General features: G+C 33.8%; 1 protein-coding gene across 7 annotated transcripts in view; it reads left to right on the forward strand.

Annotated features, from left to right (window-relative positions):
- The window catches only part of Klc (kinesin light chain), a 185,361-nt gene that overhangs the window by 13,955 nt on the left and 151,670 nt on the right, over window positions 1-19,736 (forward strand). Inside the window, exon 1 of one of the 7 annotated variants that reach the window (XM_085949053.1) lies at window positions 1,667-1,810. The exons of the other annotated variants lie outside the window; for them this stretch is intronic. Coding sequence (XP_085805179.1) covers window positions 1,782-1,810 — 29 coding nt within the window. The 5' untranslated portion in view covers window positions 1,667-1,781. Of the gene's footprint in view, window positions 1-1,666; window positions 1,811-19,736 lie in introns of those variants that run through there. 7 annotated transcript variants of the gene reach the window in all.

Raw genomic sequence — 19,736 nt, forward strand, 5'->3', positions numbered from 1 at the left:
ACATCAAGCAATGTATACTATACTATTTATAGTTTTTGTAAAAAGATTCTCGAGTTTGCTAAACCAAAAAGGCGTAAGAACGTCCTTGCCGAAAATTAGTTATTGATATAGTTTATATAGATATTAGTATTAGATATAGATATTAGTTTGTGAAAATAATATGAAGAAACTAACGACATCTGTATTTCAAATCGCTCCCCTGTAATTTTTCAACGTGTCATTTACGCCTTTTTGGCTTATCACATTCGACATAATTATGCCAAAAGGTCGTTAGTTAAGATTTTCAACTTTACATGATAGCGACTAGAAAGAGAATTTTATTACTTATTTTATTAGTATTACTTAACTTATTTTCTCCAAAATGTCACTTACGTCCTTTTCTCTTAGAAATCTCAGTATATAATCATACGTGTACCTACCTATATTCGAATTTAAGGTGTACATATTATGTAAAAATATGGTAGGATTCGCTTTTCTTTTCGATCGATTTTTCGTTAAAGTGTTTTCATTTAGTATTCAAAATATAATGAGTTCCGATATAAATAGTACCTACTCTTACATTGTTGATTGTAAGATCGATATAGCCCGACCAACATGGCGTGTCACGTGCCAGTTCTGATAATAATATCTGTTGATTCATCGTCATATAAAATCTACTAATCTTTGTATTAGCGTTTTGACTGGCATGTAACATCGCGCGAGTAGATAAGATTACAAATAAACTCTGCAATTATTGCCATATAAATATCTTATAACAACCGATTTTTTTTTACTATTTTAAATTATTTTCGGTTATTGTCATATATATGACCATTGATCGTAGGTAAACGAGTAGGTATGACAAACTAGAAAAAAAACCATTCATACTTACATAGTGAGCAATGTTCTATAATTATGTAGCATACTACGTACAGCATATTACACTCAGTACCTAACGTGTGGCAATTTATTACGAAATTTAAAAAAAGAATATCTGAATGTTTTGTATAGAAACTGATTTTTTATACAATTAATATTAGTCACGATTACAGACCCAATAATTTCATTGTACTTATAGGTGTCGCTAGTTCCTCGCGTTATAATTTTATAACTTCCAGATTGAATAATATATCAATTTTAACTATCCATGGCAATTACACTATGGGGTTTTATGTTTGAGACAAATTTTGGCATTTAAATATATTGTATTTCTTGAGTCTTCGCTACTGGCTGTTACATATTTAATTTTCGATATTGTTAGCATGATTATATTCAATATATAATAATTAAATTATGGACATAACTATTCTGCGAATGTTATGTTAATGCTATTGTGTATATTAAATGTATTACTAACAAATTTTATTTTAAAAATTCTAAAATTTCAAAATAAAAAAATGTTAAAATATATTTGTAATGTATATTTTGCAGTATTAATATATGTATGCTCAACATTGTAGATACGTACTTCATTTCTTTCGGGCTTGTCACCCAATAAACTATACTTTATGTTATTATTTCGTATCATACTAGTGTGTAAATTGAAAAACAGGAAACTCCTATTTTTTATAAAATTAAATAAATATTTCTTTTCTCAAAATAACTCGTTTTTGTTTAAATAGTGAGAATTCTGCGTTTAAATTTACAACCCCAATCATATTTTTTTTCAATTCCCGTGTGCGCTTAGTAAGAAGTAAGTTGTGGCTGAATATTAAACAGACATTTCGTGTTCTGGACATTTCTCGAAGGATGCGAATTAAGAACCAGACTAATAAAATATCTACACGCGCTTGACTTCTATAATGTCAAAGACCCTCAACGCCTACAGAATGTGAGTAAATTATTTATTTATTGTATTTTTCCTCTCCTAATAAAAAAAAATATTGTAACCTTGACCTTATGACTATTTTCCTTATATAAAATTCGTATGTTAAACTAAAACTGGATACGACATGTGTTCCGCACGTAACCCGAGTCTAAACTTCTCTACTCTACTGTGACAGTTAAGAATTACTGTTAGTACAGGGAAAGTTTTTCGGTAGGTTTGAATTGTCGCATTGGATGATAACCGTTGGTCATTGTACTTTTTGCAAATATCATCACGGATGCCTGTTACGTTTCCTACCACCACTACCCCTGCGTATGGCTTTGGTCGTTTAATAGATGATGGAATGGTTAACAATAGTTTGAACAGTCGTTGTTAAAATATTTTCTTGGCACCGCCTACTTCAGACACGTCCAATGCGTAGGAATTGATTCCTGAAAAATATAAAAAAAAGTGTATACATTCAGTTGTAATATAATATGATTCTATTGGGTTTTTAAGGGGAAGCGTTAACCAATTATTATTTTTATTTTGATAACCAGTTTACGTAGTTGACCTGATTCGCATTGCATCTCTCACACCGTATCGCAGGAGTGTGAGAAATAATAAGATATAAATCCCCGCGCTTTAAACTGATAAGTACGTATTTTTCTGTTACCGTCGCGCAGTAGGCTCTTTGCATAGTTTGACGGCGGAGAGTATTTCTTTGTTATGGCGAATGACAAGTGATATTGTTTAATTTGTAACGCCACAGTATCTTCAGCCAAATACAACACGTTTGTTTAATTTCAAGGGGAGAGTGCTAGATCACAGCCTACTTGAAATTAAAACATGCTTGGTCTATCTATATATATATATATATATATATATGCATGCAATTGGTAAATAAAAAAATTCTTTATAACCACGTTATTGAACTAACTGTCTCATTCAATACGTAGCTAAAATAATAAGATTAAATACATAAGTAAGTACATAATATACAAAGTAATTTGAATATTAAAACGTAGTTTCATTAATTTACATATAAGATTGTAGAGATACTGCAGCATAGGTATCATACAAAACATTATTGGATCTTTAAGAACTTTTTAGTAAAAGCACATTAATGAGTTTAATGTATTATTAGTAGGTATTACGTTCCCGTAAGAAGAAAGCTCGACTGTTGTGGCAGTTCATACATTTATGTCACAGACTTAGCTGTACGTATTATATAATATGAAAATAATTTTCCGCACGGTTGTGCTTTCGCGCGAAGTCGCACCAGGAATATAATAAAGCAAGGGAAAGCTTTCCCATTCTAAATATATCTCGGTGCGGAGCTGTCATACAGTTTTGTATTATAGTTATAACTATGTAATGGAAAGTGGAAGCTAGGCATTTGTAATGCCTTTGGCGACGACTGTCTCACTTGTCTATACGAACAGATTTTCGTGTTATAGTTTTGATATCATACACGAGCAGATTTTTCAGGTGTTATGTTCTTCCACGGTCATCGTCACCGGTGACAATTTTCTCAAACCATAAAACGCAAGAAATACAAAGCGCGCAGAGCCTCCTCAAATATTACCAATATTGAATACGTACACGTTTAATTTATGTGACATACTTAAATGCATATTCTTATAATACGCACGTAAATATTGAAAATAATATATTCTTTAACAAGTGTTGATCCCATATTCATCCACACTCACAAATTGTATAATCGTACATATTGATTCGATAAATAATGGTTACTATTGTACTACTGTTGCAACTTTTTTTCCACGCACACAGTAACGCCACGTGTCTAGACGAAACAAATGAATAAGCAGCACTTATCTGCACATGCGCTGATACAACATTTTGCTCACCTGCGGCCCATTGTCGAGCGACATTTTGTTACATGCGACAAGCATAATTATGATTGTTTCCACCAAAAATGTTGCACCGCGCTATTGAGTTACATGTGACAAATTCGACGTGCTGCAGTCGAGACAAGATTGTATAGACCGGGCTTAGTGTTTTGAAGAGCTGTTTGTCAGTAAGACGGTACTTCAATGAAACGGCAAATAATTTTCAACTATAGGTGCGACGAAATTTCTGACTGGCTGGCAATCGGAGAGCGAAAGTCGAGCTGTGAACACGTCAATTTATTTTGTGATGTCGACGGAGGAATTAATTCTTAAATCGTGTAAAGATGACTAAAAAACGTTACCCATTTACTTGACAAAGAAAACATGACAATGAATATATTATTATTATTAGTAATAGAACAATAAACATAAGTTTAAATGGACGCATGTTGACTTTTTATGACAAATTATGTTTTGTTCTGCACGCGTCATTTGAACAATCTTAGCGTCGCGTAGTCACGATCGTTTTTGACCGTGCCCCAGCTGAAGTATAGCGTTAATATGTTTCCATTGCTTTTCGCCGTTTCTAACCGTAACTATGCCACCTGGGACGCCTTAAATCCTTGTCCTTTCTCATCGAGTTTGATTGGATTTACCGCCATTTCAGAAATCCTTAATGCTGTGTGCGGTGTGGCATTATTAGGCTCGTGCGGGGATCTACGTTAGTCCCGAGAACAATCTTCCCCACAGTAATTTAAGCCTGTTTCACTTTGTTGCGAGCGCGGCTTAAGTGGCTCTACTTTTATTTATTTTATTCTTCTAGTTGTCGCGCAATAAAGTAAGAGGACGACATCGTTTCCGAAAAATATTGGCGAATTTTCCCTGAGGTCTTAGTTGCAACATTTATTGTCTTTTACACGACTGGAGACAAGGTATCCCTGAAGGCCATATCAGGTTGGTAAGAGTTTTTAGGATTAGCAATCCAGACTGCGAAATGTTCTGTATTAAGTTTTTTCACACGTTGATTTAATCACGATAGTCAACCTTTTTTTTTAGCGGAACGGGGAACCCTTGGGACATTTTCTAGATTCTCGAGGAAAATTACAAAATACACCTACGTGTAAATAGGGTTTGTTATACCTAATGAAAATATCAATACCGGTTTTTCGGTATTTCTTATTCAATGTCGGTATTCGTTAGTACATAAAAAACAGAAATACATACTTATAAGGTTATATAGGTATTAAAATCTCTTTTAAACAATATTTTTTAGCAAAAATCTACCTACCTACATTTATTATGTATACATTTAAAAATATTTATTGATCATAATATTGTAGAACTGGTGATTTTTACAATTAATTTGAATATATTGATAATTTTAACCAACGCCCTCAAAAGGGATAGTTCATTAAGTGCAAATAAGTGCGACAGCAGGAAAAGCTTATTCAATTCAACGCTTGTAATAATTTTATTATGAAATAATTGAACGGATGTTTTCTATTTTGAAGTAATATTATGTTAATTTATTGCGACAATTTTATAAATATGTATATTTATTTGATGGATTTTGTTTTATTGTTTATTTCACCTCTGTTGGATTCAGTCAATATATTTGCATTTTAGCAGCACATAACTTATACTCAATTTAATAGGCAATACAGTACAAAGTAGTGAAGAAATAACATTAAATTTATTTTTAAAAAATCCGGTATTTTGGATTTTTATAACCGGTATTTTGGTATTGATAATTACTGGAATACCGGTATTGCAATCCCTACGTGAAAAGAGTAGGTAGTAATATACCGATTTGGACTGTTGTCCAAAGATATTGGGCAGGCCAATAAACACACACTTAACAATACAACGAATGTAGAAAATCACTGTACTTTATTTTAAACAGTCAAAAACAATATAAACGGTGCGTAGTAGGTGACGACGTTCATTACGACTGGATTCTTCGACTTTTAAATCACGTTAAACCTTTTTTTACTATATTACCAGTTTATGTATGTTCTGTGTCAATCTAATTCAAAAATTCGAATCGATTGTAATCGAAGGCGAAATAACCATATAGCATATTTCAATGATAATATCTTCTCAAATATCTTATTTAGACGTACAATATTGATCTGGTGGGCATTTTGCGTATACTAACTAAATTTAGGAGTGACAATATAGATTATATTATTAACCCCGGTGTCGTCACCCCGTTTCTAACTGTAAGTGAAACATGTCTTTTTTTAAATTGCCAACAAAAAAATTGTGGCTAGTTTTGACCTCTATTCGGTAGGGTTATTGTTTATCCTGATTGTTGATTGTCGCAATCTCTATTGACTAGCTTTCTTTACAACACATCTCTATATCCACCATGTCGGAATCATTCCAGAAGCAACTATAAAGCGCGAAATATGGTGCATGTCGCGTACTATCACTTAACGTCACAGTAAGCTGCCGCTACGGGAAAAAAGTGTGTAATGTCGTTTTTCTTGATGTTTAAATTGTTATCAGACTGATGCTCACATCCCGTAGCACATTTTGAACCTTTAAACGAACATTGTCGGTCAGCAAAATCTGCCTAAATCACGAGAACAACAATGAGGTAACCTCGCGTTGTACTGCACTGCATCAACACCTGCATGACTCAATGAAGGTTTTTTTTATCATTTTCTAATACCTACATTTCGAATCATCAAAATCACGTGTTTTTTGTTTTCAGAGGTTGGCACTATGTATTTATTAGAATGTTGTCTATTATCTATGGTCTGCGGGTTAGGTTCTGTTCAAAATATTATTGAATTTACAGTGACTCGTTACTAGGTTACTCCATCATTGAATTTGCAGAGATCATGTTTGTTCAAAATATTCTGCAAAATGACGAAACCGTAGACTATTATAAATCTGTCGCCATGACAGCGTGACAGTACGCGACATGCATCTCTATATAATCACAACTTTACGGTGTGCACGACACCTATTGAATGTATAATCGGCATCATAGACTATAGATCAGCATGATTTTATGAGAAGGGACCAGCGACCGGTCCAATCGATGATCAGACCGATCTCAAATGACAAGAGCGTCACCGACGCCTTCGACAATCCTCCATTTAAATGCTATCGTATTGTGAAGTCCATATCGATTTGATAAGCAAAATGGCTGGACATGTCGCCATTGTTTTGAAGATACATAGTTGTCCAACCTTTTAACATCACTGGGCATGATTGAGTGACAAGGAATGCTCTTGGGCTGCACATAAATTGTTAAAACATCGAAAGCTTTTCCGCCCAAATTTAAAATTCAACCCAGAATTTAAGTCGAGAGCTTTTTTTAACTCTTCTCAAAAAATAAATACTCAATTTATGATCAGAATCTAAATCGAACCTTTTTTTACCTACGATTTTTAAAATAAACTACAAAGTTTAAATGTGAAAATGGCGGACGATGCATAATTTTTGCTGTGCATTTGCTTGGGACGCTTTGGGTGCTATAGATATACCATCATACATCGTCAGGTGATCGAATTTGGAACTAAGCTCAATATAGTATAACAGTATTGAATGATATGTCAAATGTTAGCATGTGGCGCCCTCACTCAGCGGACAATTTGTACTGGTGGATGTTATAGTTGCTCGCCTTGTTTAGAATGTAAAATGTCATCTTCGGTATTGTAAAAGTTCTTCAGTAAGAGTTATTCCATGACGCGTTAGTCAATACATATCATACCAATATTTTGTATGAATGACTTTCTTAAAATAATTGTCACTTACGTCCTTTTTACTTAGTTCTTTAGTCATTTTCCATATTTGAAAGATGGCGTGAAAAAGTTTACCCATCGAAGTAATACATAATTAACGTTATTAAGCGTTCGAAAGCTTTGTAATTCATTCAGCACGCTTTCCACAATACAAATATCCGAGATGACTCAGTGGCGTCCGTTGAAATGAATTAACATAACCTACAGCCGGCCGTAATCTCGCTGTTAATCCTCGCTTTATGGAGCACAGTGGCGTAGGACCCTTCACAGGATCGTGTGTCCGCATACCATTAACCATTTGGCCTGGTTTCCGCGACACTTTGCCCGGCTGCCAACCGAACACCACAAACCTCGTAAACCTTTCGACCCCTGGCAAACAATGCCACGGGCACGGAAAGGTTGTGTTGCGTCACAGCATGGTCAGTTTTTACCTACACGGTAATTTGTAATTTTACATGTTAATTGTAAATTCCCTGTAGACGTTTAAATTATTCGCAAAGAAATTTTCGTCGGGATTTTTTAATAAAAAAATAACTCAATTTCGAATACAGGCGCGCAATGGACGCCAGAATTAATGTTTCGATTGATGATTTGGAATATTTTAGAGAAATGCAGCTTCTTATGTGGGTATTAGGTAAATAATAAATTGATTTCAAATTCCACAATATTAATAATAATAAGTATATAATTTCTTTATGTACGAAAGAAAAAGGGGAATAAGTTTATATTCAACACACATAATTTTGAAAACACTTCTGAGAAAATATTTTATAACCGATAGAAAAAATCTTTTTAAAAAAAGTTTAAAACCCCGCAGGAATCGAACCTGAATCTCTCGGGTATCGCGCCCATGCACATTGACCACAATGCTAAAAGAGTCATACTTAATAACGACAAATTTTAACTAAAGGCTTTTTAATATTCACTGAAGCGCTTTCTAAATTAAGCTACATTGGCGATCGGCTTTTGTATTTTAAATCAAAGTAGGTATTACTTTTAATTACTAAATTATATATGTTCAATAATAATATAAAATAAAAATAAATAAAATTAGAATGTTACATTCTTAAATCTTGTGAATTATTCCTTGAATAAAAAAATAGGTACTTAATTAAAAAAGTTTATATTCACTTTTTAGGAGTGCCAGCATATCCATTATGATTAATTTGGCATATTTAACCGATTTTTTTAGACTTATCCCCCTTTCCTTTCGCACAGTTATATTTGTTATATACGTAAATGTTCTTAATTGTTAATTATTATCAGTAGACATTCATAATAATAAATAAACTTAAAATATGGCACTTAATTCACATAAGTAATAATGATCAGGACCACCGATCACTTAGCAGTTTAATAGTACTACTAATGCGATTGGAAATTAAACAATCGACTTCTACGACTATGCCGCATTTTTTACATTGCACACTCCACTTTCTTTTCAAATAAATATGTACGTAGTGAGTGCGCAAATCGACCTTTGTAAGGATGGATTGTAGCGCCAATGCGCCAGCCGCTACAATGACTCCGCACCGGCGAGACCCGGCCTCGACCCCGACCCGCCGTTTTATACCCCGATACGACTGTATGCGATATTTTTGTAAGATATACAGTTGCCTCAATATACAATGAATTGTGTGGGGCCTTCCTTACAATAATACAATACAAAATATAAAGGAAAACTGGTAATTAAAATACTCACCAATTTTCATTCGCTGTGAAATTTTGTGAAAGGGAATTTCCCCTTTGTTGGTATCTAAAAGATGTGGTTTGGGCTGTCTAATTTTGAGTTTAAACCCACCTTACAAATTTTGTGAAGAGGCGTAGGTATCAAAATTATTATTAATTAATTATGATCTCTCGAATAATGGTTTTCTCTATCGATTTTAATATTGAAAACAAAACTTTTATATGATTTAACGATATGTGTGGAAATATTAACTTAAAATTACTTTTTTTATAATTTCAACAATGAAGAATACAACAACATTTTTATATGCTTATCGTTCAACCAGTACTGATCTTTGTGAATTATTTGTGAATGAATTTTTAATAAAGGGGGTCTCAGTTATAATTAAAAATTAATAATGCCGTTTTACATAGAAAAATCCGAAGATGAAAATTGCGTAAACGCCGAGGTGCTTCAAGTTTTCCAATACAAAAAAAATAACGTCAAATTAAAATTAAGGTCACAACAACTTGTATAAGACGTTCACAAAGGAGGCCGGCTATAACGCAATTCGCCGTCTTGTTTTCCGGCGCTTTTCCCATTTTTCGTTACAAATCTCTCGGGAAGGTTGTTACATTCCCAAGAGCGGCTTGCCAAAGTGCGTGTCAATACAGACGGTTTTGCTCTGTAGTGCACTATACAATGGGCGTGAGTATATTTAATATCTTCCATACTGGTAATTTATGCCATATTGCGTTTGAGCACAGAGCAACTGCGTCATTACAAAGGTAATGTTTTTGTATGTGTTTTGTATGTATATGTTTATATTATTTACCGTATCCAGACAATTTTGCGTAGGGATAGATTCACAAGGTTGTTCGATATGTTTTTATCTACTTACTATTAAATTGAAGGAATTAATAATCACCATGACATTATAAAAACAATAATTGTATATTGACAAGTGTGGTTTATTATAAATATCGTTTAATAACATGTAGTGGAAGTGTCCCCATTACAATTACATTACAACACTCAGATTTTACATCCAATTAAATAAGTTTAATCTGTAGATTTTGTAAAATCTATTCCTGAATAAAATTATGCATTAAGTAAATAAAGAAATATAAAATCCTGTAATTAAAATGTCAGAAATCGACTCTAGGCTTGCTTCTTTACCAGAAATGGGCTCTTCATGGTAAAAAGTACATCAGTCGGTTTGAGTCTTGAATAGAGCAGTTCACTTCAAATAGTACCTACTGAATAATAATTATCTGATAGTAACACACTTGTGGGTAAGTGACTACATTACTTCATTACAACGTTTTTATTGGGTCGTATTCTTATTTGTCCGGTGGTTGTTTATCCAATACAAATCTTGCAATCGATTTTTAACTAACTTCTCGACTAGCTAGACATTTGAAACTTTTAGAATATATCAGAACACGATGCCAATGCATTTTTTAATACTTTTAGCCATCTTTAAGTAGAATTGAATTCATTTTCAGTTAATTCTATTTTGTATGAAAAGTTATTTCGAAAGAAATCCGTAATCCAATCCACTATTCTAGCAACTAAATTATTAATATATACGTGCGTTACTATGGAAATCAATATGAAATGTCAAAATGACATTTCAGTATTATTTCTATCAAGTACAATTTTTTTTGATCGTTTAAGCTAGTCAAGTCAAGTTTATATGATTCAACAGAAAATTTAAAAACGTTGTATATAAAAAGTTCTTTTTATCTTGTAATTATTTTTAAATTGACATCAATTCGTGGTGAATTACAGAGCATCAAATTTCCATCGTATGCCTGTATGTATCAACATAATGGCAACACTCCCCCCACCCTCAACTCAATTTTCGGCGGTGATTTTAATTTAACCGTCTTATTCTTTGACATTTTCTGGACGATTGCGCCCTTTTGTTATTAAAAGAGCGTTCTGCTATTACAAATTATTTCGCTCAGTTGCCGGATCTCGGCAATCCACATCAATCACTGGAATATTTTAAATCGGACCCATAGCTAATCATTTCATAATATTAATTTAATTTTAAATACAATTTTATAGTTATGATTTCTGACCTAAAAATACTTTTAATTAAAATTATATAACTGGATCACCCTCAGAAAGAAAGGTGCTTATTATTTTTTTCATTTGGCACGTTGCATAACAAAACAATTGTTATCAAACATCAAATAATTTGAAATTGGTAAATATATAATTTAATATTATAATGGACTGTGCCTTGCAAATTCTCATAATATTATTTCTCACTCACCTCATTCGGTATGAAAATGATAGGGATTGAAATTGGTGATGGTTAGTTAATTTTTTCTGATATTTGTACCAAAGTAAGTAAGATTTTAATAAGACATTTTGTTTATTACGATTGAGTACGGAAGAAGTTTTATTGTTAGGTAGGTATATTAAAAATTTGCCTACCCAGAAAAACCGAGAAGTTAAAATACTTACCCCACCATAATATGACATATCGTTGTTCTAACATTGACACCTCGTATCTGACATTCAATATTTTTGTTTGGGGCTAGTTAAAATGTTATACAAAAACTATTAAATGATATTAAATAAAAACAAAAATACGCTTAGTGCAAAAATAATTTAGTTCATTTTTAATTTAACGGTATTTTTGTTTTTATTTAACCATCGTTATGATTTATTCAAAATGCTTTGCAGAGAACGCTTATGATGAAAAGCAATGTCTCAGAAGACTCGTAATGACCATCTCGTGAAATATTTACTATGCTACTGTCGATATTTTGCTATTGACTTTAAATTATACGGACTGAAATCGCAATTTTTATACATTTAAATTTAAACAAAAAAAAACACCATATTTAAGATTCCAAAATCCGGGATTTTAGCGTATTTAATCCCGGATTTTGGAATCAAGAAATCTAGCGAGATTTCAGTAAGTATTGTAAACCACGTGTGAACCCTCAGCAAGAAATCTAATCGTAGAAAAAACACAATCATCGTCCACCTTTCAAATAACGGACAACGTAACTACTAACCAAAGAAAGAATATACATATAATATATTTTTAATTGAAGCAATCCAATGTACATTATATTGCTTTGGTAAGTAGATATATAAACGATATGTTTGTTTTTGTTGTACAGGTAAACGTAAATAGTTCGCAATTAATAGCACGCATGCGTTTTGAGTGGGACAGGTAGATTCGAAATTAATTTCAGATCCAAACAGCCTTCGTTTCCGCGAGTGACGCACGAGGTTTCCCGTCTCGCTCTTATCTCTCCGGTCTTGTGATAGTATTCCAAGCGAGCCGGGCGTAATGATTATTACTCTGCCTCATATTTAAACCAGCGGCTCTTAAACTTAACGGCACTCACTTAGTCTTTGGGATAACTCGATCGTTTTGTGAGCCTATTATGAAGGGAATGGGAATCGCTTTTTGTATTGGGGGGCGGTCTGGTTACGTCGTTTAAACGGATCGGCTCTGCGCGACTCTTAGACCACTATGGCAGAACGTCGGCTTTATATTTGCTATAAATAGACACGTCGGATTTAAACGTAACCTACAATATGCGATATGGATCTTTTACATTTATACGAGGCGTTTAAGTACCGGGACCCTGCTGTATGTATTCGATATATTATTACAAAATATACTTATTTGGCGCTGGGTACCATTCGGGTCCATGACCGACTGCACAATCGCCTTCCAGATATCTCTACCGCAAGCTCTCTTCTAGTCGGTTACACTCAGCCTCTCGGCATCCCTTTTGGCATTGTCACTCATCCACTTATGTACAGAAGTATAGCATACATTTCGCTCACACTAATTATTATTGATTTTTTGTTACGTGTGCTGATAAATTGTAGCTGACAATAGATACTATAACAGGGATGGCGAACCTTTTCCTACAAGTGTCAAACTCTATGCAAAAATCTTTAAAAAAAATAGTGGCGTATCACAATATCAAACAAAAAATCCTAATATCTACGTTTTACTGAATGGTCATTGTAAATTTATTCAATAAGATTAGGTAGGTAGGTACTATATATTTTCAAAATTTACATACTTTTGTAGAAGGTACCTACTTCCATATTTTTTTCTTCAATATGGCAAGATATTTGTTGTTTGTCGGATGTCAAATGATTTGATACTTTTAATCCTACCTACACATCTTCCAGTCAAATCATTACCGATTTCTTACTTTCGAATAAATTGATATAAATCATCGATTAAAATAGTGGTTTGCCATCATACATATGGTCAAAATAACAGTTTCATAACGTATAATCGAGTAGGTACAGAGTTCTAGTAATTTTAAAGTGTATTCCAATAATATTTACTTTACATTCACAGAGTATAAAAGAGCGTAAATCGATAAAAATATGGTCTCGATAAAATATGCTAATGTTTTCGCAGATGAAGGAAATATCCATACATACTTATGTCATATTTATAGAAAAAAAAAACAATATCCAAATGTTGTATACAAAATTCTAACTTCCGCGTACCACAGGTTCACCATCTCTGCACTATAACATTGTTAACAGAAAATTTCTCCTCTTATTACAAATCCGTTTTCAAAGGCAAGCTGTTTCGTAAATTCTGATATGATCTTTTGACAATTTGTGTTTTACTACAGCGTCTAACGGCTTGAGAATCATAAATCAAGATGGTACAGATTCGTTTAGCGTGTGCCTAATTACTTCACCATGCTCATCCTTCCTTGCTGCGAGGAGGATTCATCTCTCACACTTTACAACTCGCTCCCTAATTATGTCTTGTGTATTGTTAATATGCCATTATTTCGTATTATAGCCGCTTTCTGTACGCCTATTGGCAATTACGCGAAATTATACGCTGTAATTTTACTAAGAACTCGCTAATGAGTTCATGGTTTTATTTAGGTTATGCCCCGTTTGAAATATTATTTCATATAAGGTGGAAAAGCGAGTCATATTGTAAATTATTATAATTCTAATAAATAAGTTTTTGAATAAAAAAAAACGGAATTGCACCCCTCCTCCACTCTGGTATTAATATTTGTGTCTGTGTTGTTTCATTGAACATTATTCAATAGTTGGCGACAGGTTATCCGCTATGTAATAAGTTTATTTTACCTTACGGTTTGAGACGCAGACCCCATATAAATTACCATAATTCATTAACCAATCACTTTAAGGTTCTTCCTTTCTTGTTAAGAAACTATCACCGAACGGCATCCCAAATTGAATGATTAATTACCAGTGACAGATTAGTGACCAGTTAATTATGATGTTAAATTTAATTTTAATAAGACATTTTGTTTATTAAGATTGTGTACGGAAGAAGTTTTATTGTTAGGTATATTAAAAATTTGCCGACCCAGGAAAACCGAGAAGTTAAAATACGTACCCCACCTATTAAGCAGATATGCAGGAGATATAATAATTTATACACTAAACTGACTAAACAACTTATACGGCTTATTTTTAGGAATTTTTCAATAATAGTAAGTACTTATTGCACTTCCGATAAAAGATGTATGGTGTTAAATTTAATAATCTTTGGAGTTTACTATGTAGGTATAATAACAGTATTATTTATATATAGATAATTCGTAAGTCATTGCATTCCCATACCGCGGCTCCGATATCGATTCCCGGTGAGACCACAATATATTTATATTATTTTCTCTGAACTTTGAAACCCAGATGTTTCTGTGATTGTTTTACTGTTGCTACTACTACACTAGATACCTACTATAATTGCGCCTTGTGGTCTGTTGTAGTGTTAAACTATAAAATGTTTCAATATATTTGATAATAGATATTATAGGGACTGGCACTTTCTATATTTCTGGTGAAAGTTTGCGGGCCCGATCGAAAAGTGTAGACTTCTAACAAAAGTTTTTGAAGTTCTACTTCTTTTGGCGCGTTTGGGAAATCAGATCAGAGTGTATTTTTGGCGTGTGACATGTAACACATAATTTATTTTTTCACACTAAAAAAAACACACACGATTGGATTCGAAGCACCGATTGTTCGGTTATCAGCCGAACGCACTACCTTTACGCCACAGTATGATACTGCAATCGTAACGATTATACAGTATAATATTATAGTTTAGAATTGTTCCGTTGCCTAGGCAGCGAATTTATTATTGTCGGCCATTTGCAATTCCTTACGTAAACAAACTATTAAACGTCATAGTGGCAGTTGTTACTTTAAAAATAAAAACAACGATAAATAATTATATAATTTAGTAATATAAGTTAAAATTTATAGAAATAAACCAACGGCGCTTCAATAAGCGGCCCGTTTTCTTACGTGTGTAATTTAACAAGATAATTAAGAGCTAGTCAAAGAATCTAGGTTATCACAAGTTTTGTTTTGTTACGCCAAAGAAGTACAAAAAATGCGCGTACATAAGTACACACAACGATTTTTTTAAACCATTATAATAGCATTTTAATCACATAGGCGCCTATATTCGTTTATGTAAACAACCTTGTTATACCAGTAAATGTTAATTTTTCAGTGGTATCAATAAATATTACAGATATACCTAGATGCTTATTTTGAATTCAATAAAATTAATGAATAAAAAAAATCTGTCTATCATCGCCAAATTAGTTATTTCATATTGAAATTGAAACTCTAACCGCCCCCATAACGAGAGGGAACGACAGCCTCTCTTATAATTTATGACAGATTTATCCTTTGACAGTGCGTATTCACAAAGCGACTTTATCAAAAAATCTTTTTGACATTAATCAACGTCGCACGGTGGCATTGTTTGTACCTTACGGCGGTGGTTTTCAAAAAGTACGCCGTCGGATATTTGGAAATTTTAGAAAAGTTTAGATTCATAATAAGTAACATAGTTTGTTTTCTTCAAGTGATAACGACGTACATTGTATATACAAATAATTACTCGTACTGAATGTGCTGTAAAAGTGGTGAAATTTTATAAACAAAACGTCAGCTATTAATAACTAACGTCTCTATTTGATAGAAAATTTTGAATATTTCAGAGTTTTGTCTTACGATATAAAATAATTTTTTAAAAGCACCTATAATAGCTTAGCTTAGATAATGTTTTCAAAAATACTTATTGAATTCTCCAAATAACTTTAAGGCTATACCTCAGTTGAGGCATGGTCTAAAAAGATCGTGGCTTGGCGATGCGCGGATTGTGCAAATGACGCGTGCCGAACGAAATATAATTTGTCATATAAATCCAACATGCGTCCATTTAATGTTGTTTATTGTTCTATTACTAACAATAATAATATATTCATTGACATGTTTTCTTTTTCAAGTAAACGGGTAACGTTTTTTAGTCATCTTTACACTATTTAAGAATTAATACCTCCGTCGCCATCACGAAACAAATTGACGTGTTCACAGCTCGACTTTCGCTTTCCGATTGCCAGCGAGTCCAAAATTTCGTCGCACCTATAGTTGAAAATTGTTTTCCGTTTCACTGAAGTATGCTCTAAGTCTGTAGAGGAAAATAGTCTAACGCTGCGCACACACTGCGATCAGTAGCAGGAAATCGACATGGACGTACGCATATTACGCGTGGGCCTGCTGAGATGCCACACGAATTTATCTGGCAGGGAAGAACGATGCGATTCACGGGGTATATTTATTTAATCCGCCGGATCAATGTGTGCGGAATCTACGCATCTCTTTGCGTAATAATATCCACATGTCCAAGGCATTCTTGCGACTTGACGCGTCTTATGTTGTTTGTGTACGCGGTCGCTAATTGAGCTGTCTTCTGATAGTATCTATCTATATTATAAACAAATTGGTATTCCCTGCAACTTTGTGAGGGTGAACATAATTTTGTTAGGGCGCCGTAAAAAAATCTTTACACACCAGGGGCCACCGTAAATGAAAAAGTTTTAAAATCACTGCGCTTACAGAATGAAAAATAGTTTTACGATGAAAGGCCCAGAAATTTACGTGGCCATTAAAAAGTTTTATTTTGCGTACGCACTCGTTTGTGTACCTACCTGTTGTACTGGGAAATGTACAAATGACTTGCCTAACGACCTGGCCGATGGTACTTATTTACCTATAGCGCCAAAAGATTACCGTTGTTTTCACTGCTTTGTTACGAGGAAATCATTTAAAAGTCACGTCGTAAAATAAACATATTAGAGTTATGGAGGAATTATTGCCTCATTGAATTTATTAAAATATATAGCCTTTAAACATGTAATGTAAGGAGTTAAGAGGGAGATAGGGGAGGAGATAATTTAATTTTGAGATGTTAAGTTCTCCCCGGTCAATTCTTATCCATATTTTGTCCCGTTGAGAGTAAACTGGAAGCAGCCCATGTATCGTACATGATTTACGGTATGTTAGACAGAGTTGGCGTTTCTTTCTAGTTGGTGCTATCAGCACCGCGGGTCCCATTTCGCACCAGCCTTGGACATGTCCAATCGCTCATGGATTATTTTGCAAATGACCATGTCACCGAGATTAACTGAGCCAGTTCAACCCCTTTCTTTTCCCTCTAAATTATTTCTTTAAGTATTACGGAGTATGTTATATGGTATAGTGAGCACGTACAATCTTTTCTATCAGACACGTTTTAAGTGTCATGGAAGGCGGCCCTGCATATCCACGGCTGTACATGACAGGTGGAAATGGAGAACCTAAAATCAGTAAATTGTACCTATACATCTCTTCAGCTAATTGAAATAAATTAACAAAAACTTACTACCAACATTAAACCCAGTATGAGAGTCGTCCTCAATGAACTCAACGCTACATCAATTGGTTACTCCAAAATTTTACTTTATAGTTGACGTAGACACCATTCATTACCATTACACCATTACTATCACTCATGAATCTCCTTGGAAGTTTTTCTATTTTTGTTATAAAAGTTTATCACCAAACGGTATCCCTAATTTCTTACTTTTTAATATTACACCAGGCCACGAGGCTGACAGTACCGACAAGCTTGCGGAAATCGCATATTGTGACCACATCGATAATTGAACCCGCAAACCCCGGTATTAGAAGCTATACCCAGGAAGCCGGCGAAACAATCGGCGTGTAAGGTTTGTTCGGGTATAGCGCGATCAAGTCTCAGCGGCCAGACGTTGAAGTGGGCGCGCGCTCTTAGACTCATTTCAATGTACTTCAAAAATAATTTGCTTTCATACTTTTACATTCCACTTTTTTTTTTAATTTAATTATGGAACCTTTTTTTCTATTGTTCATTTGTGTTGTGGGGGGGCCTCCCCAAATTCGCTGTATTTTTAATTTGTAAGCATATTTTTTATTACGTACTAGTAAAAGCGTTTTACTGTCGCATTGTAATGAGAATATACGTTATAAGTATGTACGTGTAATAAAGACTTCCCGGATAAAAATATATTCCACCTAACACAGTCGCAGCTGGTTTATACAACGGCGAGGATAAAATATGTATGAAAAACATTGCGGAAAATATAAACATATAATCCGTCCCCACTTCATACGGAAACTACCCTGCAACCGACTGATTATTTTTCACCCCTACGGAAATATGATTCCATGGTACCTGTACGTCATGAACATGGTATACTATAATACCCATTACTCCTCCAGCCAGTCTGCCAATTCAGCTAGGTATACATATTTGCAAAACGACTAGAGATGATTTTCACCGTGTCATTTTTATTAAAATGATTAGAACCACAAAAACAACAACAAGAAAAACAGAGAGTATAATGAAATGAAAAATAAAATTACAAAAAATATATAAAAAGTTATGAGAAAAGATGACAGGCAATATAAGAGAAAAATTAACAATGCAGCTTTCCATTTATAATGAATTGGTTTTGTAGTAACTTAATTTGAAAGAGGCAATAGAACAAAACAGTTCCTTTCGATCACTATGATGATTAATAGTTCTGCAAAGTTGCGTCACATGTCAATACCAGTAATTGAGAAGTACGCCGAAATATAGTAAAGGTAAAATGTATTGAGTAATTATAGATTGTATATAAAGTAAAGAACTTGCCAAAATAGCCAAAAACTGTAGATACCTATTAGTTCAACAGCAAGGAACGCAAAATGTTCTGCGTTCCACTGTATTTTACGTCACATGTAGAATCCATTACTTTTTGTACTAGTCGTGTTCGTCGATTGACAGAAAATCAAGATGTCAAATGTCAATACTTTGATATCGATCCTTTCTAGAATAACATACATCCTAGAATCCATTTAGCCTTGTTTATTACTTACTCCCTAATACTCCCATACCTCGGCAGATAATAAATAACATGTCAATTTATTTGTAACTTACTCGTATATACAAAATATACCAATGATTTTATCGTCTTCGTGACCTTCGCGTTATTTGATGGAGAGTAGGGTATACCAACCAACCCTTCCTGCCGCCGCCGTAGGGTTAAAAAGTCAGCTTTCGAAATCAGTCGATAGATTTATTGAGTCTACGAATATTGAGGAATACTCTGGAAGGGTTAGTTTAAAACTTCGGCCATAAAAGCTTGAGATTCGATAGCGGGCACAGATAGAAATAAATTGAACTTTTCAGCGGGAAAAAAAGGAAAACTGTTACTGCCTACTGAGGGAAAGCTTTCGCTAAAGGCTCCGGTTTTCCGCCGTTTTATGTGTATTTATACAGTGCCCTCAGTAATTCAATTTAAATT

This window comes from Rhyacophila brunnea, unplaced genomic scaffold (assembly GCF_057557595.1).
Source record: "Rhyacophila brunnea isolate RB1 unplaced genomic scaffold, BYU_Rbru_1.0 scaffold_21, whole genome shotgun sequence".
In the NCBI taxonomy this organism is placed as follows: Eukaryota; Metazoa; Arthropoda; class Insecta; order Trichoptera; family Rhyacophilidae; genus Rhyacophila; species Rhyacophila brunnea.